We start from the raw sequence: 24,811 nt of genomic DNA, 5'->3' as shown, positions 1-24,811 counted from the left end.
TTGGAAAGGAAGATCTGCATTGGGGCTGCAGAAGGGCTTTGGGAGGCCCCCCAGGACCTGTGCTCTGGTGGGCCACCCATGCTTCCTCAGGACTCGGTGTCCTGGGCTTGGTACAGAGTGCCCTGCTGTGTGACTGTACTGTGCCTGTCATAGGGCATGTGGGCCCAAGTGGGAGGGGCTGCCATGAGGGGATCAGGCATTGCCAGCACCCACCAACCTGGGAAGACACCACGTGTGAGGCCCTCGGGAAGGAGGAGTGTGGGAAGAGGGAGGGCCACCACGTCTGGGGAGGGAGGGCACCCTGTTAGGGACCCCGGGAGGTTGGGAGCCAAGACCGTGATCTTCAGTGGACAGTACAAGTTCTTCTCTGTGTTGTCATTCCCTGTCTTCAATAGTTTCAGTCAGTGTGGATGAGTGTGAATTCATAGATACAGTGGATGTGATGTTAGATATACTGGGTATGATGTCAGAGACGGTGATGTGTTGTCATTAACACAGTTGGTGTGATGTCATATATAGTGGATATGATTGCTTTTCAATAAAGTTTCCTGAAAATTTGAGCTGAGTCTCATCTCTGATCTGGACAGTGGAGGGGAGGGGTGAAGGGGGTGGGGGGAGTGACAGTGGCCTGGTATCCTGAGTTGGTGCTGTGGTGCAGTCCTGGAAGTGTCTGAGATGGTCTATGTGGCCCCCTGGGCTGGATGGAGCTGGGTGACACGGACTTGTGGGGAGGAACTGTGGCTGGTTGGGTCCCCAGGAACCTCAGGGAGCCCCCAGGAATAAGTGGATTGGATGTGGGGGGAGGGCAGGGCCAGCAGATAGAACACCAGGCTCCAGGATCCCTGGCAGCTCCATGGGTGCTCCAGGCACCCAGATGGTTCAGAGATCACGTGTGCCATCCCAAGGACCAGCCAGCCACAGAAGGGTCCTGGTGTGAGGTCAAAGACCACTGTCAGGATTGTGGTGCAGGATTTCAGGGTTGGGGTGTTTGCCCACTTTCCTGAGATCAGTCTACCCCTGCTGGCCAACAGCAGCCAGCCTGGGTTTGGGCAACCGGGGGTGGTGGGGGCAGTGGTGTGATGTCCGAGGAAAGGAGGGTGGGCCAGCAAGAGTTCCACAGGCCTCAGGCCCTGAGTGTGGGCCAGCAGGAGTTCCACATACCCCTTTCCTCAGAGGTGGGGAAAGGCTGACAGCACTGTCCTCCAATTTGAGCCCAGGGCAAGGTGGCCTGCTGAGAGGCAATGGCACCCCTCTCCCTGTCCCACTCCCCCACACTAGCCCTGTGTTCTGGGAGCAGGCAGGAGGCAGACATCACACCCACTGTGTTTAGGACAACAAAACCACTATATCTGACATCACATTCACTATATCTGACATCACATCCACTGTATCTGTGTCATCACATCCACTGTATCTCTGTCATCACACCCACTGTATTCTTTCTGCAGCCTGGAGAAAGAAGAATGTGCCCCTGAACTTGAGTGCACCATCACTGCAGTGCAAGTGGAGGCAGGAGAGAGGAAGGGAACTAGGTGCCCACAAAGATCCAAAGGGGCTGTTTAGCCAGCTACTCTGGTGGTCTTTGGACACAGAACGCAGGTCTTCAGAGCTGGCCTCGACCAAGACCCATGAACACGCGGGGAGGGTGGCTCGACCCTTCAACCCCAAGGGACCCTGGGCGGATATGCTTGCTCCTGGTGCTGGTGCTCCATTGGGAGGGGACATTGTTATCAGGAGGTGGAGGAGGGAGATGGACCGGTTGGGTGGTCCAATCTGCAGAGCAGTGGAGCCTTTCCTATGTTACTTTCACCACAATATACATTGCTTCCGGTTTCAAAGGCTTTAGCAATAATAATGGATGGCATCAGTGACTCGATGGACATGAGTTTGAGTGAATTCTGGGAGTTGGTGATGAACAGGGAGGCCTGGCGTGCTGTGATTCATGGGGTCGCAAAGAGTCAGACACGACTGAGCGACTGAACTGAACTGACCAGTTTTCCCAGCACAACTTGTTAAAGAGACTGTCTTTTCTCCATTGTATATTTGTGCATCCTTTTTCAATGATGACACAAATAGACAGAGAAAGATACCATATTCATCCTAACCTGCATACAGATTTCTCAAGAGGCAGGTCAGGTGGTCTGGTATTCCCATCTCTTTCAGAATTTTCCGCAGTTTATTGTGATCCACACAGTCAAAGGCTTTGGCATAGTCAAAGCAGAAATAGATGTTTTTCTGGAACTGGCTGATTCTGGGTCCGCAGCTTCCCCAGAGACTTTGGTGAGCAGTGCATTCGCCAGGGTGGAAGGCGCTACTGATCCAGGAGACACATTCTCAAGCATGAGGCCGTCCTGCGTTTGCCTGTATGTGCATGTATGACATGTGATCCACACGGTCAAAGGCCTTGGCATAGTCAATAAAGCAGAAATAGATGTTTTTCTGGAACTCTCTTGCTTTTTCCATGATCCAGTGGATATTGGTAATTTGATCTCTGGTTCCTCTGCCTTTTCTAAAACCAGGTTGAACATCAGGAAGTTCATGGTTCATGTACTGCTGAAGCCTGGCTTGGAGAATTTTGAGCATTACTTTACTAGTGTGTGAGATGCCAGCCATCCTGGGAATAGCCGCCAAGGCTTCTCACACCCAGGGTAGCCATTTCGAAGTGAGGCACCCCTCCCTCATGACTGAACCAACTGCTTGAGCACCATGTCCACCATGTGAGCTGAGGTAGGTTATGTGTTTACATCGAGCACCTGTTTCCTTGATTTCTCTTTCTGCTTTATAATTGTTAGTGTATAGGAATGCAAATGATTTCTGTGTATTGATTTTATATCCTGAAACTTTACTATATTCATTGATTAGCTCTAGTAATATTCTGGTGGTGTCCTTACGGTTTTCTATGTAGAGGATCATGTTATCTGCAAACAGTGAGAGTGTTACTTCTGCTTTTCCAATCTGGATTCCCGTTAATTTATTTTTCTTCTCTGATTGCTGTGGCTGAAACTTCCAAATCTATGTTGAATAGAAGTGGTGAGAGTGGGCACCCTTGTCTTTTCCCTGACTTTAGGAGAAATGCTTTCAGTTTTTCACCATTGAGGAATATGTTTGCTGTGGGTTTATCATATATGGTTTTTACTATGTTGAGTTATGTTCCTTCCATGCCTGCTATCTGGAGGGTTTTTATCATAAATGGATGTTGAATTTTGTCAAAAGATTTCTCTGCATCTGTGGAGATAATCATGTGGTTTTTATTTTTCAGTTTGTTAATGTGGGGTCTTACATTGATTGGTTTGCAAATACTGAAGAATCCTTGCTTCCCTGGGATAAAGTCAGTTGGTCATGATGTCTGATCTTTTTAATATGTTGTTGGATTCTGTTTACTAGAAGTTTGATGAGGATTTTTCATCTATGTTCATCAGTGATATTGGCCTCTAGTTTTCTTTTTCTGTGGCATCTTTGTCTGGTTTTGGTTTTAGGGGGATGGTGGCTTCATAGAATGAGTTTGGGAGTTTGCCCTCCTCTTCAATTTTCTGGAAGAGTTTGAGTAGGATAGGTGTTAGTTCTTTTCTCAATTCTTTGTAGAATTCACCTTTGTAGCCATCTGGTCCTGGGCTTTAGTTTTTTGGAAGATTTTTTATTACAGTTTCTTTTTGCATGCTTGTGATGGGTCTGTTAAGATTTTCTATTTCTTCCTTGTTCTGTTTTGGGAGGTTATATTTTTCTAAGAATTCATCCATTTCTTCCAAGTTGTCATATAGCTGATGCTAGTAATCTCTTATAATCCTTTGTATTTCTGTGTTGTCTGTTGTGATTTCTCCATTTTCGTTTCTAATTTTGTTAATTTAATTCTTCTCCCTTTTTTTTTTCTTGATGAGTCTGGCTAATGATTTGTCTACTTTATTTATCTTCTCAAAGAACCAGATTTTAGTTTTGCTGATTTTTGCTATAGTCTCCTTTGTTTCTTTTTCATTTATTTCTGTCCTAATTTTTGATTTCTTTCCTTCTACTAACACTTGGGTTTTTCACTTCTTCTTTTTCTAGTTGCTTTAGCTGTAAAGTTAGGTCATTATTTGTTTTTTCTCTTGTTTCTCGAAGTAAGCTTTTATTGCTATGAACCTTCCCCTTAGCACTGATTTTACCGAATCCCGTAGGTTTTGTGTTGTTGTGCTTTCATTTTCATTTGTTTCTATGCATATTTCTCCTACTATTTGTTGGTTATTCAGAAGTGTGTTGTTTAGCCTCCATATGTTTGTATTTTTAATATTTTTCCCTGTAGTTGACATCTAATCTTAACACATTGTGATCAGAAAAGATAATGGAAATTATTTCGATTTTTTTTTTTCAATTTACCAAGGCATGATTTATGGGCCAGGATGTGATCTATTCTGTAGAATGTTTGGTGTGCCATTGAGAAAAAGGTCAAAGCCATTGTTTTGGCGTGAAATGTCCTATAGATATCAATTAGGTCTAACTGGTCCATTGTATCATTTAAAGGTTGTGTTTCCTTGCTAATTTTCTTTTTGGTTTATCTATTCATAGGTGTGAGTGGGGTATTAAAGTCTCCCACTATTATGTGTTACTGTTATTTTCCCCTTTCCTACTTGTTAACATTTGCCTTGCATATTGAGGTGCTCCTATGTTGGGTGCATATATGTTTATAATTTTTATATCTTCTTCTTGGATTGATCCTTTGATCATTATGCAATGTCCTTCTTTGTCTCATTTCATGTTCTTTATTTCAATGTCTATGTTATCTGATATGAGTATTGTTATTCCTGCTTTCTTTTGGTACCCATTTACATAAAATATCTTTTCCAACACTTCACTTTCACTCTGTATGTGTTCTTTTATTTGAAGTGGGTCTCTTATAGACAGCATATATAGAGGTTTGTATTTGTAACCATTTTATGATACATCTTTTGTCACCTATCACTCCATTTGTCCATCCCTCTATCCAATCATCAATCGATCATTTCCCTTGGTGCATTGTGGCAAATTATAGACATCAGTATGTGTCTCCTTAAGTATTTCAGAGAGTATGCCATTAAGCAGTGAGCCATATTTGTTTACAGCAATTTTCTTTGGATATAAACTTTACATACAATGAAATCTACCAATCTTTTTATTCCCAACCATGTTACTTTTTAATTGAAGTATAGTTGATTTACAATGTTGTGTTAATGTCTACTTTAAAGCAAAGTGTTTCAATTATGCACATATATGTGTATATACACATTGTATGTCTGTGCACATTCTTTTAATCTTTTTTTTTTTTTTTTTTGGCTACACTGTGCAGCATGTGGGATTAGTTCCCTGACCAGGGATTGAAACTGCATCCCCTGCAGTGGAAGTGTGGAGTCTTAACCACTGGACTGCCAGAGAAGACTCATATATATGTTTTTCCATTATGATTTGTCATAGGATGTTGAATACCATTCCCTGTGCTCTACAGTAGGAACTTGTCTATCCATTCCATGTACTCAAGTTTATATCTCTTAACTGCAATCTCTTCCTCCATCCCTCCCCCAATTCTCCCTTCCTTGAAAGCCAAAAGTCTGTTCTCTATGTCCATGAGTGTGTTTCTGTTACATACATATGTTTGTGTGTGTGTGTCATATCTTAGAGTCCACATTTAAGTAATATTGTTTGGTATTTGTCTTTCTCTGTGTGCTTCACTTCACTTAGTATGATCATCTCTTGGTCCGTACATGTTGACTGAAATGGCCTTATTGTTTTTGCTGTACAGATTCTTGGATCCTTTTAACCATACTTAGAGGTATTCATCTGTGATTTGTTTCCCTGATATATTGTTAAAATGTGTGTAATATATCACTTTTGGGATAGTACATCCATTTTGAGGCTATATTAGGATTTTTCTATGTATATGTCAGTCAGTTCAGTTCAGTTCAGTCATTCAGTCATGTCTGACTCTTTGAGGCCCCATGGACTGCAGTTCCTGATGCCAGGCTTCCCTGTCCATCACCAACTCCCAGAGTCTACTCAACCTCAGGTCCATCGAGTGGGAGATACAGTTCAACCATCTCATCCCCTTCTTCTCTCACCTTCAATCTTTTTCACCATCAGGAACTTTTCCAATGAGTCAGTTCTTCACATCAGGTGGTCAAAGTATTGGAGTTTCAGCTTCAACATCAGTCCTTATGAATATTCAGGCTGATTTCCTTTAGGATTGACTGGTTTGTTATTCTTGCAGTCCAAGGACTCTCAAGAGTTTATGTGGGTATGAATAAATATTTATTGTGTTTATGCTGCCCTCTTGTTGAGAAATAGAAGAATGCTTATGAATGTGGTTTATAAAATGCTAACTTATTCTTTACATGTTGAAAAAGCTAAGGTATAAATCTATTAAAAATTAATACATGCTCTCATTCCTTGGTGCATTTTGTGGTAAATTGCAGACATCAGTATGGAAATCTGGAAGTTTTTCAGCAAGTGTGCTATTATCTAGTGAGCTATGTTTGTTTAGAGGAATTTTCTTTGTAATATAAGCTTTACATACAGTGAAACATACCAAACTTTTTTTTCCAGTCATGTTATTTTTCACTTGAAGTATAGTTGATCTGCAATGTTGTATTAATTTCTGTGAAAAGATTTATTTTTACACGTATATACATTGTTTCTGTGTGTGTGATTACTATATATATATATATGTACATATATATATATACATGTACTATATATATATATATATATATATATATATATATATACACACCAGGTAAGTCCCATAGATATTCTTTTTTATATTCTTTTCCAGTATGGTTTATCATAGGATGCTGAATGTAGTTCTCTGTGCTCTGCAGTAGGAAATGGTTGTTTATACCTTCCATATGTAATAGTTTACATCTGCTAACCCCAACTTCCTATTCTTCCCTCCCCGAACCCCCTCCTTCTTGGAAACCATAAGTCTGTTCTCTATTTCCATGAGTCTGTTTCTGTTGCACAGACATGTTCGTTTGTGTCATAATTAGATTCCACATATAAGTGGTATCATTTGCTATTTGTCTTTCTCTCTCTGACTTATTAAACTTTGTATAATAATCTCTCAGTCCATCCATGTTGCTACAAATGGCATCATTTCAATTTTTATGGCTGAGTACTATTCTGTTTTATATATGTGCCATTTCTTTATCCATTCATCTGTCAAGTAACATTTAGGATGTTTTTATATTTTGGCTATTGTGAATAGTGCTGCTATGAACATTGGAGTGCCTGTATCTTATGAGATTACAGTTTTCTCTGGGTTTATGCCAAGGTATGGAGAAGGAAATGGCAACCCACTCCAGTATTCTTGCTTGAAGAATCCCAGGGATGGAAGATCCTGGTTGGCTGCCGTCTATGGGGGCACACAGAGTCGGACACGACTGAAGGGACTTAGCAGCAGCAACAGCAGCATGCCCAGGAATGGAATTTCTAGATCAGAAGATAATTCTAGTTTTACTCTTCTGAGGAACTTCCATAGTTGTCAATAGTGGCTGGACCAACTTACATCCCCACTTACAGTGTAGGAGGGTCCCCTTTTCTTCACATACTCTTCAGCTTTGTTATTTGTAAACTTTTTGATGATGAACTTTATGACTGGTGTGACATGATACCTCATTGTAGTTTTGATTTGCATTTCTCTAATAATTAGGAATCAGTTCAGTTCAGTCCCTCAGTCGTGTCCGACTCTTTGCGACCCCATGAACTGCAGCACGCCAGGCCTCCCTGTCCATCAGCAACTCCTAGAGTTCACTCAGACTCACATCCATTGAGTCAGTGATGCCATCCAGCCATCTCATGCTCGGTCGTCCCCTTCTCCTCCTTCTCCCAATCCCTCCCAGCATCAGGGTCTTTTCCAGTGAGTCAACTCTTCACATGAGGTGGCCAAAGTATTGGAGTTTCAGTTTCAGCATCAGTACTTCCAATGAACCCCCAGGACTTATCTCCTTTAAGATGGAGTGGTTGGATCTCCTTGCAGTTCAAAGGACACTTAAGAGTCCAAGAGACTCTTCTCCAACACCACAGTTCAAAAGCATCAATTTGTCGGTGCTCAGCTTTCTTCACAGTCCACTTCTCACATCCATACACGACCACTGGAAAAACAATAGCCTTGACTAGATGGACTTTTGTTGGCAAAGTAATGTCTCTGCTTTTTAATATGCTATCTACGTTGGCCATAAATTTCCTTCCAAGGCGTAAGTGTCCAAGGCGTAATTTCATGGCTGCAATCACCATCTGCAGTGATTTTTGGAGCCCCCAGAAATAAAGTCTGACACTGTTTCCACTGTTTCCCCATCTATTTCCCATGAAGTGATGGGACCAGATGCCATGATCTTCATTTTCTGAATGTTGAGCTTTAAGCCAACTTTTTCACTCTCCTCTTTCACTTTCATCAAGAGGCTTTTTAGTTCCTCTTCACTTTCTGCCATCAGAGTGGTGTCATCTGCATATCTCAGGTTATTGATATTTCTCCTGGCTATCTTGATTCCAGCTTGTGCTTCTTCCAGTCCAGCGTTTCTCATGATATACTCTGCATATAATTTAAATAAGCAGGGTGACAATATACAGCCTTGACGTACTCACTCCTTTTCCTATTTGGAACCAGTCCGTTGTTCCATGTCCAGTTCTAAGTGTTGCTTCCTGACCTGCATATAAGATTTTGCAGAGGCAGGTCAGGTGGTCTGGTATTCCCATCTCTTTCAGAATTTTCCACAGTTTATTGTGATCCACACAGTCAAAGGCTTTGGCATAGTCAATAAATTTGGCCTTGGAGTATGGAATGAAGCAGGGCAAATGCTAATAGAGTTTTGCTAAGAGAACACAATGGTCATAGCAAACACCCTCTTCCAACAACACGAGAAGACTCTACACATGGACATCACTAGATGGTCAACACTGAAATCAGATTGATTATATTCTTTGCAGCCAAAGATGGAGAAGCCCTATACAGTCAGCAAAAACAAGACCAGGAGCTGACTGTGGCTCAGATCATGAACTCCTTATTGCCAAATCCAGACTTAAATTGAAGAAAGTAGGGAAAACCACTAGACCATTCAGGTATGACCTAAATCAAATCCCTTATGATTATACAGTGGAAGTGAGAAATAGATTTAAGGGACTAGATATGATAGATAGAGTGCCTGATGAACTATGGACAGAGGTTTGTGACATTGTACCGGAGACAGGGATCAAGACCATCCCCAAGAAAAAGATGTGCAAAAAAGCAAAATGGCTGTCTGAGGAGGCTTTACAAATAGCTGTGAAAAGAAGAGAAGCAAAAAGCAAAGGAGAAAAGGAAAGATATAAGCATCTGAATGCAGAGTTCCAAAGAATAGCAAGGAGAGATAAGAAAGCCTTCCTCAGTGATCAATGCAAAGAAATAGAGGAAAACAAGAGAATGGGAAGGACTAGAGATCTCTTCAAGAAAATTAGAGATACCAAGGGAACACTTCATGCAAAGATGGGCTCGATAAAGGACAGAAACCGTATGTAACTACCAGAAGCAGAAGATATTAAGAAGAGGTGGCAAGAATATACAGAATAACCAAGTAGGCTACATAGGGAAAATTACGGATACTATACATAGCTTCTTGGTATCATCAATTTTTGGTTTCACTACCAAAAGTGTTTAGGTCAAGCTGGTGAAAACACTTGGGTGCTGAAGTGTTCTGGGTGATGGAATGGTGGAAAGCATGTCAAGGACCTGAGGCAGCAGGAAGATGTTGTCTCCTGCACAGTTCAGGGAAGAGGCTCCCAGCTTCATGGATTCCTGGTCCTGCTACAGCCCCCAGTTCACAAAGCCTGGCAGTTTGACTCAGCTCACAGTGCCTTCTGTCTCAAGGGCCACTATATACATCTTTGCTCAAAATCCACTGATGGCCCTCAAGTCCCAACACAGGCCACATCCTGTAGAACCTTTGGCACTGGGGTCCAATGGTGTCCATGTTCTCCTCCTTTCCTAATTGGAGGCTCTTCACTGTCTCCCTGTCTCCCAGTTGCAGACTTCAAAGTACTCACCTGCATTCCCACTCATTCTGGGGAAAGCTCTCTTTGCAAGAGATGCCTCTTCAACCACTACTCAGAGTAGGTGCTTTTTGGTTTACAAATTACTTTTGTGTGAATCATCCCATGACTGCCTCACTCCCGTCACATACACCAACAAATGTCTCCTAATGGGGACATTTCACACTGTGCTCATCCTTCAGATAAAGAAATGGAGACTCGGAGAGGGAGTGATTTGCAGAGACTCAACGCTCCAGCAGTGGTGGTGCTGGGAACTAATCCAGGTTTGAGATGGCAGGGCAGAGTGTCTGCTTCCTCCTACACTGTCTCTGTGGAGGACCAGAGCCTGCCCAGCCTATCAGGCCGCTGCACATACCTCCTGCATGCAGCCTTGCCTCTTCAGGCAATGGATGAAACTTCACAGCACACCAAAGTCTCTAGAAATCCTTTGCCAAAAATCCCTCAGGGAACCTATGCACATACTGTCAGGCTGGGGGCCCCCTACAAGCTCACCTGCTACAGCTACACACCTGGGCTCAGTTCCCCCCATGGGTCTGACCCTTCTGAGGGCCCTTCCCCCATTTCCCAGCCAAGGAGACCCTCTTCACTATAAGCCCCAGTGCAGATGGCCCTCCTGTCTGAAAAGCCCTCCATGGTCCCTCAGTGTGAGTCAGGGGTTGGTTCCCTACACTTCATGTTCCCCAAACTCTGCCTTGTTTCAGGCTCTGTGCTTTACAGGTCTGCCTGGAAGATGTGCTCCAGCCTTTCCAGCCCCCAGGCCTGAGTGATGCATGTGTGAGTGGACAAGTGACACCCTGCACGGTGGAGGAGCCTCTTGCAGGATGGGTGTCCTTGGACTTGAATGCACTTTGTCTTGTGAGGTCTGGCACCCAGACCTGCCCTCTCCCATCAGGCTGCGCTTACACCAGGGCTAGCAGGTGGCTGGATGGCCAGTGCACTGGAAGCAGTTCTGCCCGACCCAGTAGTTGTCTGATGCAAAAGACGCCAAGAGCTCCTCCCACCGGGCTGTGTGCAGGGCAGAGCATGGTGCCACACAGGCAAAGGCAGTTGGTGTCCTGTGTGTACACACAGCCACTGCTTGGGCAACAATTCCTGATTTCAGTTTTCCTGCTTGGTCAATAGCAATCACAAGGTCTCAGGCACTGTGAGGGCCCGACCATCAGGTCCCACTGTGAACACCTCCAATGCCTGTCTGTGCTCTGCACCTCCGGATGGGCTGGCAGGAACTGTCAGGTCAACATCGCAGATGATGGGATGCCCTGCTCAACCATGTCTGCTCCCTGTCCCCTTGGTGGTAAGTCCCCAGCCAGCCTCTTGCACCAACTCCCTACCTTCCCCACTCCCAGGAACAGCCTCACAAAGGACCCATCCTGAGAAGGCTGGCCCTGGAGTGTTCTGAGGAAAGGTGGTGAGATGGGGGCTTGGTACAAGATTGACATCCCCTGCCCCACGGGTTATGAGGACCCATCCTGGGGAAAGTCAGTGTGTACTCAGCCCTGGGCTCAAGGCCACAGCCCAGCTGCTAGAACTTGTGCTGGGCTGGCAGGGGGAGAGGAATTCCCTGGCAAGTGAGAAGATCCAGGTGTGTGGAATGTGGAGGGGGGAATAGAGGGGAGTGACTTCTTTGCTTTGCTGTCTGCAGGGTGATGACCAGCCTAGGATGAAGAACAGTGAGGACCAATGTGTGTGTGGGGGTGGGGGGACAGAGTCTCCCCAGTAGCTGACAAAGCTTTAGGTAGTGGATAAACATCAGCCCAGGATTCAACAGGTGTGGCTGAACCTCAAAGACACTGAATGTTCCACCAAGGCAGGACTGACCCACTGGCATTGGATGTCCTCCTGGGAAAACAAGCATCACTGACATGAAGGCCAGGGAGACTAGGCGGCAGACCCCAGAAGACCAGGACATCCAAGACGTCTCTGAACTTCTGAGCCTGTGACAGCAGCCCACCTCCCCCACCCCATAAAGAGCTAGTGCCCCCACCCTCAAGGGAGCAAACTGGACCAGAGGCCTCCCTCACATGTGCCCTCCATCCCAGGAAGCAGGGGAGCTGGCGGCCCTGATCTGTGGCAAGACACACAGCACTACCATGATGATAACCAAGGAAGCATGGGAAGAGCTGGTCACCTACTGCCCGGCTGCCAAGCAGAGCGAAGTCATTGTACAACACAGGTCAGGCTCACCATGCCTGGTGATGGAGGAGATGGACGACACACCCTTCATCCATTCTTGCTTCCCAGGGACTGCAGCAGAGGTCGTGGGCTCACACTGAGCTGCCAGGAGCCAGGAACCATGATGAGGGCTGCCACCTCCCAGGAGGCGGGACCCACAGAGGAGGGAAGGTGGTCCATACAACGTGGCCTCCCAGAGCTTTGATAGGTGGGAAACCAACCAAGGTACAGTCCAAAACGACACTGAGGCCAAGGGCAGCCACCCCAGTAAACAGGTCAAATTCCTCACCCAGGTTGGGCCCCTGAGCCAGTTCTCAGGTCTGCAACTGAGGAACAGGGATGGGGCGGCTCCCTGGGAGAAGGACACTGCAGCACCACAGAAAACAGACGTGGGAACAACCCTAGTCCCTCCCAAAGGGACCTAGGGCACTGAGATAGTGAGCCCACGCAGGCAGGTGGGACCACCAGAGGAATGGAGGTTGCCAGATACAGGGTCAACTTGACACCAACTTGAGAGACTCTGTGGCCCCCTTGGGACTACCCCCTGGGCTGGGATTTCTGGGCACAGGGGTTCAATGGTCAAGGGACATGGGGCCAGTCCCCAGGATTCATCAGTCGGTCTTGAGCTGCAAGGGTCTGGAGGCCTGGAATGCACTATCCCCTAGAACCAGGTCCAGGGCTTAATGAGACGTCTGTCAAGGACTCCTTCAGAACCTGGGGGAACATGTGATGTGAGGAAAAGATGGTAAGGCCGAACGGAAACCCTGCATGAACTCCAGTGAGTAAAAGAGAAGTGCACAGAAAAAGGGAGGGGATACATGCCCCGCTCATGAACTGGAGAACCTGCTCACCTCTGGTGGCAACTCATGGGCATCCTCTGCTCCTGACCCCTCACACCCACTCTGTGCTTGGCCAAGTCACCATGGTGGGCACACTAGTACTCAAGGGATAGCTGGACTGGTCTCCCACCCAGAGTGCGAGAGTCCCCTCACTGAAGTCCTTTCACCATGGGTATGGGATGACAATGTGCACTCCAGTCCGCCCTCCCTGCTCCTTGTTCTCACAAACTAAACTGTTGGATCCATTCTGTGAGCTGCAGCCTGGTGTCTAGAAGTCCTCTCCAGTCCTGGTGGGCGTGGCACCCGGGTCGTGGCCATCCTGCCCAGATGGAGGACAGTGAAGAGCATGTAGACCCCAGAGCTTGGGAGTGATGGACACATGCAAACCAGCATCTCCCACTTCTGTCTCAAACATGATGTAAAGGCCTGTGATGTGAATGCGAGCAGGGCAGCACCAGAGGCTCACAGAAGCTTCCCAGTCCCCCTGGATGGTGCCCCATCTCCTAGGCAATCAGCACCCTGAGCAGTGGCAGCAGAGTGGCCATCCGTGTCCGTAGGTCCCATGCGTGCCGTGTCCTCTCAAAGAACTGCAGCAGAACTGAGATGAAATCAGAAACTTGTCTGGTTCTCAGGCTGGCCCCTCCATCTGGGCTGTATGCAAAGGGATGTGGTCAATGGGAGCTGCCCTGGTGACAGAGGGGAAGTAGGTCTGGCTGACCTCCTGGAGCTACACGGCTGCCCCTGGGCTTGTCCCGTGTGTGGGAGTCCAAGGCCCAGAACCAAAGCTAGGCAGGGACTGAGGAACTGACATGGAGGTGAAGGAGCCCTTTCTCATGGGCAGAGTGCTGGACACCAGGGCAACATCTCCTTGGGGACTGCTTGCCCCAAGTGCCAAGCCTGGGGGTGGATGGCAGCCCACAGTGGAAGGGTCTAACAGACACATGCTGACCTGTGGGGCACTTATGGCTCCGAGACACCAGGTGAATACTGAGTCCATTGCTAGCCTGAAAACAGAAGAGAACGAATCGGCAATACAAACACCAGGAAGGGATGAGTGCCCAGACCCCAAAAGAAGTGCCCACAACTCAGCACAGAAAGGACACACAGCTCAGTGGGGATATGGGCAACAGGCATTTCAGAGAGGAAACCACATTGGCCAAGGAGGACATGAGGGAAACCGAGAATCTGTGTCGAGCCCTTCCAGGTCAGTGCTGCCTGCAAACGCACAGCAGGAGCAAAGTAGAACCCTCACCAAGCCTCAGAGACCCAGGTGGGGTGGGAGGCAGCACCCCCTGTGGATCGGTCTACACATCTGGGCATGTGTGGAGAGCTGGTGCCAGCAGCAGGGATGGGACAGGTGTGGAGAAACGCCACGGAGCAGGGCCTCACAGCTGCCCCTATCAGCAGCCACACATCATAGGTGTCCAGTTCACTGGGCAAGGTCTAGTTCATAACCAGGATGCAGAAAGAACAGCAGCAGCCTACCTACCATTCACAGGACCCTCCCTCATGATCTGAAACCACTACCAGGAGGTTCTGGAGTGTATGGAGGTAGCTGATAACCACTCTTGGGGCAAGATCAGGGCACCAGCATGAGGGAGTTGGGTGTGGTATTCATTCGGGTCCCTGCAGCACTGAGGCCTCAAGTCCAGGAGGCAGTCTCTGACCCTCAACTCATGGCAGGGAGACTTCTGCAAAGAGAGAGCATGCTAGAAGGGAAAGTACTGCTCGGAATAACATTCCCACGGCAGCAGTTGCATGGGTGCCTGGCTAATGGGAATCAGTGAGACATCGACCCTGCCATGCTGGGACTTGGTGACCCTCGGCGGTCCAGACTTGTGCACAGCAGCCACAGCCTGGATGGAAGCGGAGGGCAAAGACATCAACAGGAAGATGCAGGGTGCCCCAGAACTACCAGATGAGAGCACGTGACACTTGGGCAGACAGAAAAGGGATGTTACAGCTGTGCTTGGAAGGAGGACAGTAGGTTGTTGGGACAAGAGGAGCCAGCAGTCCAGGGGCAGGAACTGCATGAGCTGAAGTGTGGGGTCCCTGATGTACTCTGCACAGAGCCTAGGTCCAGCACAGCCATCCAGAGTGCTGGGAAACGAGGAAGGAGACCTGGGACCACAGGAAGCCCCCCAGGGCACCATGGACAGGTTGGGGCTTGGGCTCAGCTGTGCTTTCCATCCGGGGTTGAGGACAGATATGTGTGCGATGTGACACAGAATCAATGGTGGAGGAGAAGAGACAGGGGTTCAGGCTGGTGGGGGGAGCCTAGGCTGACAACACTGGCCCCAGGCCATGAGGCCTGAGCTCAACTAGTAGCAGTGGGGACAGGAAGAGGAGCATTTACTGTGATCAGGCACTTGGGAGGCAGGGACACAGCAGCCAGGGCGGCAGTCAGGAGCAGAGTCTGGGCTGAGCCCCCAGCCAAGAGGAAGAGTTCAGGAAACAGTTTTGAAGGCAAAGCTGCCTTTCTCTGAGACACCTCAGGTCCCAGGGACAGCAGGTAACACAGGGAGGATTTTCTTTCACATCTGCAAAAAAACAGATAGACTGTTGCTCAGCACTGAGCCAGCAGTCCCAGGGTGGCTTGGAGGGAAGCCAGCCTGGGTTTTCAGCCCAGAGATGGGGAACTCCTCCCAGAGGTCGTGCCTCTCTCTGCTTCGCTGGCCCCTGGGGTCCACTCTGAAGCTCAGATGCAGTCACAGAAGACACTGGGTCACGGTCACTTTGACTCTCACCAATTCTCACAGACTGGACGCCTATGGCAAGGACTCAAAAGGGCAGTCTGGCCTCTGCCATGAAGCTGGACAGGCCCACTCTCCGTGGGTTTCCCACGTCCACAGCTCCATCCTTGTCAGCTACGTCCTGCCTCTTGTGTTTCCACCCTACCCAGAGCCCTGCCCAAACCCCACCCCAGCCCCACCCAAGCCCCGCCGCAGCCCCACCCAAGCCCCTTTTGTCCCAGTCCTGCCCTGCCCTGCCGCAGGCCTGAGTCGAGTCCTTCTCCAGAATCTCCACCTCAGCGCCATCTTTCCCACACTCTTCCTCCCACACTGCTCCTTCCACCTCCTCCCCTCTCTTCCACCAGGCCACTCACTTCCTGGTCCTCCTCTAGGTCCTGCTTCAGGCCGCAGGTCTTGAGGCTCCTCCTGGCCTGACCTTCCAGGTGCCTCAGAGCATGATGGATCTTAGTTTGTCTCCTAGTGAACAGGGCCGGTGAGGGAATGCACCTTTGTTCGTACGTGTGTGTCTACATAAACTGCATGCCTAAGTGAGTAAGGGAAGCCATATACACTGGAAATGATAGGCGTCAGTGTTTGTAGGCTGATGCGACTGAGGCCAGCCAGTACTGTCAGCTGTCTCTGTCCCAGTGGTGGACCACTGTCCTGCCTGGTGGCCGCAGCCCAGACATCCCAAAGCGCCCATGGCTCACTCTGCTTGCAGGAAGGCGGGACCTGCCTCGTGCACAGATGTTACCTCCAGGCAGGGGTTTCCAGGCTCTGGGACCAGAAGCGCCTGCCGGGGGACCAAGCTGGACCTTCTGGCCCCCTCCATGGCCACAGTCCCTGCCCGCTTTCCTTCCACGTGTGTATCCCAGCAATGCCCTGGGACACATGGGGAGATTCCAGCAGACCTGCCCTCCAGCCTCCTAAACCACCCTTGGACTGTGACCTCACGCTGTCCCCTGCGAGTCGCCCCCACCCAGCCTGACCCTGCAAGGCTCAGCTGCTTGTTCACAGTTCCCCTCCTAGTGGGGCCCAACCACGAGTCCATGGAGGGTGGCCCGCTGACTGGCAGGTCCTGGATCCTTCCAGAGTGGCAGCTTGAGGGAAGGAGTCATTTTCTCTTGTTCTTTGTGGGGTCTCCTGGGCTGTAAATCACCATCACTCCTGGGGGATGGGTTTCTGTGCTGCAGGCTGAGGCATCATGGGGGTCCCTGTGCCAGCCGTGTGAGGACAGGCCAGCTGCTGTGATGAGCAGAACCCACCCTGAGGGAACCTGCACGTGTGTTTCTCATCACTTAGGCCCTCCTGGGACCCCGTGATCTGAGGCCCCTGCTGAGGAGACCATGGTGGCTTGTTGTCCAAGATTGCTGTATTGTCACTGGTGACTTTCTCCCTGTTCCTCTGGTCCTTGGGCAGGTAAAGATGCCCAGTCAAGCAGATGGAAGAATGTTTTCTCTGCTGGCCACCAAGCAGGCACCCTCTGCTTCAGGCTGTAGGAGGGCTTGTAGCCACTTCTTACTCAGGGACTCCACCCACATAGGTGAGATTCGGAGGCCCTCAGGAAGGAGGGGTTGGGTTGGCTGAGAAACTGAAAGGAGGAAACTGGGCAAGCCTGGGATCCAGTCACATACCCCAGTAGAAGACATAGCAATGGCCAGCCCCAGGGGACAGCCAGGTCCTTGTAACCAAGCCAGACCCAGTGAACAGTGTGACCCTTCATCACCCAGCAGGTGGGCAAACGTTTAACCGAATGATGATGTTTGGGACCAGCCAGTGCATGAGGACATGACACCCTTGTCTGTGGTTGGTGGAGTGGAAACAGGGGAAGCCTTTGTGGAAGGCCGTTTGCTGGCATGTGTCAGCACCTCAGGTGTGTGCCCTGTGCACTGGGCCGCCTCCTGCATGGCTCTTCAGTGAGTGTGTGGTCACATTGAGTGGCTGTATTAGCAGAATTTTTGCCTTCCCTTCCATCAAGAGGGAAACATCAGTAAATTGTGGGACCCCCGACACTGGGAGGTGTAAACAGACACCGTGTAAGGGTGAAAACAGACACATGAAGATGTGCAGACATGGAGGAGTGTGCCTGAGGTGCTGGGAGTGGAGAAGCTGTCCCCCACTCCCTGCTTACCCCTGTGGAGAGATGTCCCAACAGAGCTGACTTTCTGACTTCATTTGCCAGCAGTCGCATCAGGATTACACCAGGTGTCTCATATTAGGAACCGTGTTGGTTTAGGAGGCCTGGCAGCCAAGGTCGAGATGTCAGCTGACGTTGGCTCTCATGAGGGCTGTGGAGAGTCTGTCCTATCTCTCCCTCCTCACTTCCAGGGCATTGCTGGCCTTGGTGGGTGTGTCTGGGCTTGGAGAGCTCCACCTTCCTCTTCACCCCAGTTCCCCCGTGTTCCTGTCTGTCTCTAAATGTGTCCTTTGTATGGGGATAGCCGTCCTGTTAGAGGAGGGTCCATGAGCTCACTTGACCCCCATCAGCTCTGTGAAGACCTTTCCTTTGTCTGTAAGGTCACACCGAGGTACTTGGGATTGAGACTCCAGCACTTGACTCTGAGGAGACACGATGTGAGTCCTCACACCCTGCAAAGGGTCTGAGGTAGGAACACACTGAAATGTTCCAAGGATGGAAGGATAACCTTCATGGCTACCGGAGGTGAATGCAGGGGCGAGGAGAGCAGGCCACTAGGGTAGGAGCCAGATCATGTGGGGCCTTGTGGGCCTGTGAGAACTGTGGCTCTGCTGTGTCAAATGAAGGAAACCCAGAAGGCCCTGTGCCAACCCAGAAGGCCCTGGGTTGGGTGTCCCTGGGACCTTGTTCCTGTCCTCATAGCCATGTGGAAACGGAGGCCCCTTGCGAGGTGCTGAGACCCTGCTGAGGTTCAGGCTTACAGCTCTGCTCCTCTGCTTCCTCCCCGGCTCCAGTGAACAGGGACCCCACTCCAGGTACAGGGAAAGAAGTGCGAATTGAGGTGTGTGTGTTCAGGTCCCCTGCAGTCTATGCCTCAGTGCCACCTCAGCCATTGAATGAGGTGACAGTAACCTAGTGTATTATTTGAGGTCTGAATTCTGTGATACCTGAATGGTGCTGTCCCAGGCCCTGGTGATGACATGGATCACACCCATCCCATTAGTTCCTGTTCTCCTTTGTTCTTTCTCGAGGCTCTGGGCAGGGGCCAGGGCATCTGCTGACAGTGGAGGCAGTGGTATGGGAAGGGCTAGGAAGAAGGTGGGGGGGAAGGTGTGGGGAAGACACCTGGCAGGGCCATCTGAGGTCCAGGGTGCCCCAGGGCTGAGTCCAGGTTGGTTAGCATGGATCTGCCCTTAGCAACCCTGGGCTAAGATGGGGGATCTCCAGAGCATGGGCAATGATGGTGTTGTGGAGCTGAAGGGTGGGGTTGTGGCAGGGAGTGGGGGAAGCCAAACCCAGGACAATGCCTGTCTGTGCTGGGAGAGGACCAGAGCCCAGCCTCTGGGCTGTGAAGCCAGGGGGCTTGCCCTCCCTCTTCAGTGCTCCCAGGGTTTCAGGGCTGTCTGTCTTGGAACTCACCTCGTGCCTCTCTCCCACTGTCCCACTCTCCTTGCTGACCTCCCCACAGACTGCATGTAATGGATGGGTCTTCTGGGTCACCACCCCTCTATCAGTGGATTGCATGGAGATGAATGGAATGAGCCAGCTTTCTCTGACCCCTGCATTCTGTGTCGGCAGATTTGGAGGGTGCTCGGGCTCGTGAAGCTGAGGTCCAGCCCAGGGCTGTGAGCTTGCAGGCCACTGAATCACACTCCTGACCTTTGTGGTTTTGTGTTTCCACAGCCACATGAGGCCCTGGGAGCCCTAGGAGCCCTGGGAGATGAAGTTCAGCTATCTGTTCTTTTGACAGCCTTATGTGGGTTTCATCTTAAATGGTGTCAAGAACCTGGAGATGCTGTGGCAGCCCGTGTTACATGGTCACTGGCACTGTACCCTGGCCATCCACATGGTGCACCAGGACTGGAAAGACTCAGCCTGGTGGGAGCTGCTGGAGCGGAGGCTCAGAATGAGCCCCACCCAGATCCAGGCCTTGCAGGGGAAAAGTTCGGCCATGGAGTAATCGTGGGTAAGTGACACCCCGCCTCCTGCTGCCTGCATGGGCCCTGGCACTGCCCTGGATCTCAGCTGGGTTGTACTTATTTGTTTTCTGTTGAACCAGTTGGTGGGGTTGGGCGTGGGGACTGAGGTTTCTTCAGAGGGACAGTGAGGGTCCATGGACTGGGAATTGGCGGCACAAGGTTCCTGATCACCACTCTGGGCCTCAGTCCCCGTTTGCGCTTGAGGCAGAAGTGGGTCCAGGACTGCACGTGGTGCTTGTCTGTGTGTGTGTGTGTCCCCACATGTGTGTCTGTGTGCCTGGCAGAGACCATGAGAGGCAGTAAAGTACCCAGCCTGGGTTCCATACTCACATTGCCTAAAGCTGGGCCTGAGCAAGTCCCCTGACTCCCCAGGGGTGAGGCCCCACAGCAACACCTGTCTGCTGGTAAACCCCTTGGGGACCCGATGTCTGCTGGCCCCCTCTGGGGCCCTCCTGCTCTGTCCCTGTGGCCTGCAGTGGGCAGACTGAAAGCTACCCATGTCCTAGTGGGTTCCTGGAGCACCAGGCCTCTCCCTTTCATTCCACTCCCTCCCTCGCTTGGCCTCGCCCCAAGTTCCCTTTGCTGAGGTTAGCCCTCAGCCAGAGGACCCAGTTCACCTCAGGTTCCCTCCATGATACAGTCTTAGTCTCAAGCAGGTGCAACTTTGAATGACCTTGTTCTCATTCTGTGTCCTGTCTTTGCACACAGGTCTTGTGGTCATTGGGGGCATTTTGCTGTGCCTAGAAAACCTAGGTCCCAACTAGGTGCAGGAGCTGAAGAATCAAGCCCTGCTACCTGACCTGTGACAGAACTATGTGACTGTGCTCGCCAACCCCCGCTGGCTGCTGCAGCCTGTCCCTGGGAGGGGCAGAAAGACATCTTCCAGGTGGACATCCCCCAGCACCTGATCCCCTTTGGGCAGGAGGCCTGTCCAGACTGAGCTTTTACCATGCAGTCACCACCGCACTCTGGACTTTCCCATCTGGTTGTGTCTGAATCGGCCCTGTGCTGCAGTGCCTAGTCGGTGTGGGGCCAGGGGCAGGGACTCCCCTTGTGTGATGCTGCTCTGGACTCTGCGAGAGACTCCGGGACTTTGAGCTTTATGAATTGATGGTCTTGCCACTCATTTTGGCCCTGCTGGGTCTGGGTGGTTGAGAGAAATGTGTTGTTTGGAAACCGGTTAGTGTTTTTCCCTCTGTTCTGGTCCAAACTCCCTAATGTTGGAACAGTGTCCAGCGGGTGATGGGGGAAGGCCAGGGGCGGGGCTGAGTGTAAGCAGGCAGAGAGGCCCCCAGGCCCAGAAACAGGCTGTGGTTTGTCCTTGCACGTGACACTTGTCCTACTGTAAAGTGTCCCTTGGCTCTCAAAGTATGTGTGTTGGACACAGTGCCTGGCCACCTCACATCCAAAGATAGGCTTCTAAACACAGCTGTGAGGGCAGAGTGACAAGGGCTGGTGTTCACCTTGTGGAAACCTTGTATTTGTCTTTGGCTTTGGGCTAATGTGTTTGCAAGGCATTTAGTGGCTGGGGTGACCCTGCTTTCCAGTGAGCCTCTTGAGGAGGCCCCTGGATAGGGAGCTGGGATGCTCAGCTGCTGATCAGAAACTTGTTGCATTGTTGGGGGATCCTTGAGGAGCCCCTTCTGCTGCAGGGTGTATGACTCATGGAAGGTGACACCCCCACAGTCAGGAGCCCAGTCGGGCCGTCTGCTGAGCAGCAGGCAAGGCCCAGGGACCAGCACTCGGCTCATGGGTCAGACCCTTAGATGAGCCTGTGAAATGCTGCTGTTTCAGATGAAAATGGACCATGGGGACCAGACTGAAGATTGCCTGGGGCATGGGCTTCCAGCCTCTTCTAGCTCACCCTGTGCCATGTGTGAATACAATGGACAGATAGAAAGAACACAGATTCGTAGTTCTCGTTTGATTGTTTATTTACTCCAGTGGAGTTTTGCTTGAATTTATTAGAGCCAGAAATCTATTTTTGATTATAAGAGAGTGCTTTTGAGTGTCCCTAGGGATCTGGCAGCTCAGGGATTGGGCTTGTTCTTGAGCTGCTCACAGAGGGCACACTTATAATCTGAGGACTCTCCCTGCTCCTCCTCCACCTCAAGGGCCTCTTCTGGGGTCATGACTAAAAGGCCCGCCATCAGGATGGAGTAACAGGTGTTGTACAAAGTCATCAACGATTCATGATCTGGGTACACCGGGGGGCTCTCGGGCAGTTTCCCTGGGCTTTCCCTTTCAGCAGTAGCCGAGGGCACAGATATGGCTTTGCTGGATGTGCCCTCTCCACTGGGGCTGCCCTGATCACTGGGGAGATGGTTTTGCCCAGCCCGCCTGGCTACATTGCCCACAGACCAAAGGTCAGAGAACACAAGTGAGCACTGGCTTGGGGTTCTGTGAGCAGTTGGCATCCCCTTCTGGACTTTGTTGCCAGCCTCTTGGGTAAACTCGTTGTGGTGGAATTGAGGAGAGTGTCTGGTTGTCACCACTCGCTTCTTTCTCTTTGGGGTTGTTGTTGTGCTGGTGGCAGGCTGAGAAGTTGTTCTGGGGTTGCCTTTCCTCTGGATGTTCTGCAGAAGGAGAGGCTTGTCTCTCTGAAAATTGGAGTTACGATAGATCTGAAAGAAAATGAATCACTTTAGCCATGAGAGGGGAAAAGAGCCCTTCCTCACCACCCTCCTCCCCACAACAGTCTAGGCCATGCCTAAGTATGAAGACAAGGTCTCTTCATTCCTGGCAGTTATGAGGCCCTAGCATGTTGCTCCCTAGAGCTCCCCCAGGGCCGTCTTCACTTGAGGTGTTACTGGCCCTCCCGGACATCAAGTGGCCCCTCAGTGTCTGGAGTCACCCACATGGATCCTGTCTAAGAGGGGTGGTAGAACACAACAGACCCTGCTTTCTCTTCTTTCCTTAACCACCCTCTCACGAGAACATTCTCCTGGGAAATGAAACCCGTCCAGCACTCAGCTCATCTAGTCTAGTCTCCCCGGAAGGGCTTTCTACGTTACCATGAGCTTCTTCCCTGCAGAATGACTCGAAGGGCAGATTTTCCTGAACCCGTACAGGTTCAGTTCGCGGATGAAGCTCTTGATACTGTCTGTCTCGAAGATCTGGTCCGTGCCTCTGCGCTGGAGTACCTCCATCTGGAAGAGATCTGCCTCAATGACCACTGTATCTCCCTCATCGTTCCAGTGCACAGAGGTGAAGGCCGCATCCTCCACAATCCTCCAGAGCTTCCTGGGGAAGGACAGCCCAAGGATGGCATTGTTCTCTTCGTTGGCCATTTCTGGGTTTGGGACCTGTGGGGGTGGATTGTCACGGAGGCCTGGATCTGGGCTCTTGGGCTGGTCACCCTGCTTCTCCAAAGCCTCCGCTGAATCCAGGTTTGGATCTGGGGAGGAATCATGGGTGTCCCCTGCTGCAGGCTCCCTGTCAGCTGATAGGATCAGCAGGGCTGCCCGTGCCTCATGGGAATTCTGACTAGCCATGGAGCCAGTCTAGCTAAGGAACATTATCTATCCAAGCAGTGAGTGCTCAGGAAAAATGGGCCTCAGACCATGGTCGGGGTGCCCCATAAATACTCTCTGGAGATTCTAGAATCTGGGTCTTGGGACAGGCAGCCAATTAAGTGGTCAGCTTCCTTAACTGTTTCATGATGTCACAGAGGTGATGTGGAGAGGCAGCCCTGGACCAGTGTGGAGGGGGCGGGGTCTGGGGATGGAGATGGGATCCCCAGCTTGTCTCTTGTCTAAAAGCACAGAAAAGTATTTTTCAGGTTGCCTACAAGGACTCTCCTCTGCTGCCAGGCACATTGTTTCAGGGGCCAGGCCCTGGCTGGGTTGACAAATGTGTCCCTAACTTCACTCCCCTCACTAATAACGTACAGGCCTGTAGCTGGCTTCTGCTAAAGGGCCAGGCCCTGGTGAGTCCTAGGTCTGCTACCACCAAGAGAGATCCCAGGGATCAGATGGGCCCCTGGTGACTGTCCCTCCCAGAAGATGGGGTCTGTAGCAGGCTGATTTGTCTTGCCTGAGTTGGTGGCTCCCCAATCCTTCCCCCTCTTCTAGCTTTGTTGTCTTCTGGCTGGTGCTGCTGGTTGGTTGGGCCCACTCAGTTCGCCCCAAAGTCAGAGTCCAGTTGTCTTGTCCCCACCACCCCCCAGGTCGAGCTCTCCCCATAGTAGGGCTGTGCTCGAGCGCAGTGCAGTGACCTCATATTCCACTTGACTGTTCCCAAGCACCTGAGACACAGATTCCCCAGGATGTTACGTGGGAGGGCAAAGCTAGGTGCTCCACTGAGCTTGCAGCCTCCCGAGCTCTGCCCACCCACAGGTATCATCCCACTGCAGATGACAGGCTGTTGTCTTCAGTTTCCAGTTTTTCCCATAAACACCACTCTGGTGGCCCTAGAGTGTTCATTTTGGGAACACCTGTGTGTGCTTTTCCCATACCCTTCCCAGAGCCTTAGATTCAGCCTCCCTGGAGGCTGTTTCAAAAGCCTTGATGCCTTTCCTCAATGGGGTGGTTGGGCTTCTGCTACCCCCGGTCCTGGCAACCCACATCCAATTTGGGTCACTTTGAGTACCTTCCCTTTGAAGGACTTGATTGGGGGCTCAAGGTACAGCCGGTTCTGTTGAAAACAACCACTTCACTGGTCCTCTCCAAGGCCAGCTCTGATCTTCCCTGCCCCTGCCCCTGTCCCCACCACCACTGTGGATCTGTTCTCCATTACCCAGATGGCAGGCCCATTGAATGATTTTATGGGTTAGGTACTTAAGGGCCCTCCTTTACACACACTCACTCCCAGGGACATGTCTAACTTGTTGAGCTAGATGTGACCAAAGGAAGCCCCCGTCTACCTGTATTTGAAAAAGGATGAGAGTGCGGGTATGGGACTGGACGAAACCTGAGTGAGTCACTGGTC

General features: G+C 50.3%; 1 protein-coding gene and 1 pseudogene across 1 annotated transcript; one reads left to right on the top strand and one right to left on the bottom strand.

Annotated features, from left to right (window-relative positions):
* The first annotated feature begins 19,623 nt into the window (after window positions 1-19,623).
* Window positions 19,624-20,822, top strand: LOC106990662 (EOLA-like protein; annotated as a pseudogene).
* Window positions 20,823-21,912: 1,090 nt separating this feature from the next.
* On the bottom strand, window positions 21,913-23,376 carry LOC101106825 (heat shock transcription factor, X-linked member 3-like). Its single transcript, XM_004022249.4, has 2 exons — window positions 22,897-23,376; window positions 21,913-22,506 (listed from the first exon to the last, which is right to left on the bottom strand). The coding sequence occupies exons 1-2, from the start codon at window positions 23,374-23,376 to the stop codon at window positions 21,913-21,915; spliced, it is 1,074 nt and encodes a 357-aa protein (XP_004022298.1).
* Between the last annotated feature and the right edge of the window lie 1,435 nt (window positions 23,377-24,811).

Source organism: Ovis aries, chromosome X, assembly GCF_016772045.2.
Source record: "Ovis aries strain OAR_USU_Benz2616 breed Rambouillet chromosome X, ARS-UI_Ramb_v3.0, whole genome shotgun sequence".
NCBI classification, from domain to species: domain Eukaryota; kingdom Metazoa; phylum Chordata; class Mammalia; order Artiodactyla; family Bovidae; genus Ovis; species Ovis aries.
Note: the sequence above shows the minus strand (reverse complement) of the source record. Positions and strands in the feature narration are given on the sequence as shown.

What these genes read in the sequence shown, in the direction of transcription:
- LOC101106825 (XM_004022249.4), bottom strand. Translation starts at nt 23,376, where the DNA reads ATGGCTAGTCAGAATTCCCATGAGGCACGGGCAGCCCTGCTGATCCTA. An exon ending in CTGCAGGGAAGAAGCTCATG is followed by an intron (nt 22,507 to 22,896) that starts GTAACGTAGAAA and finishes ATTTTCTTTCAG; the next exon opens with ATCTATCGTAACTCCAATTT.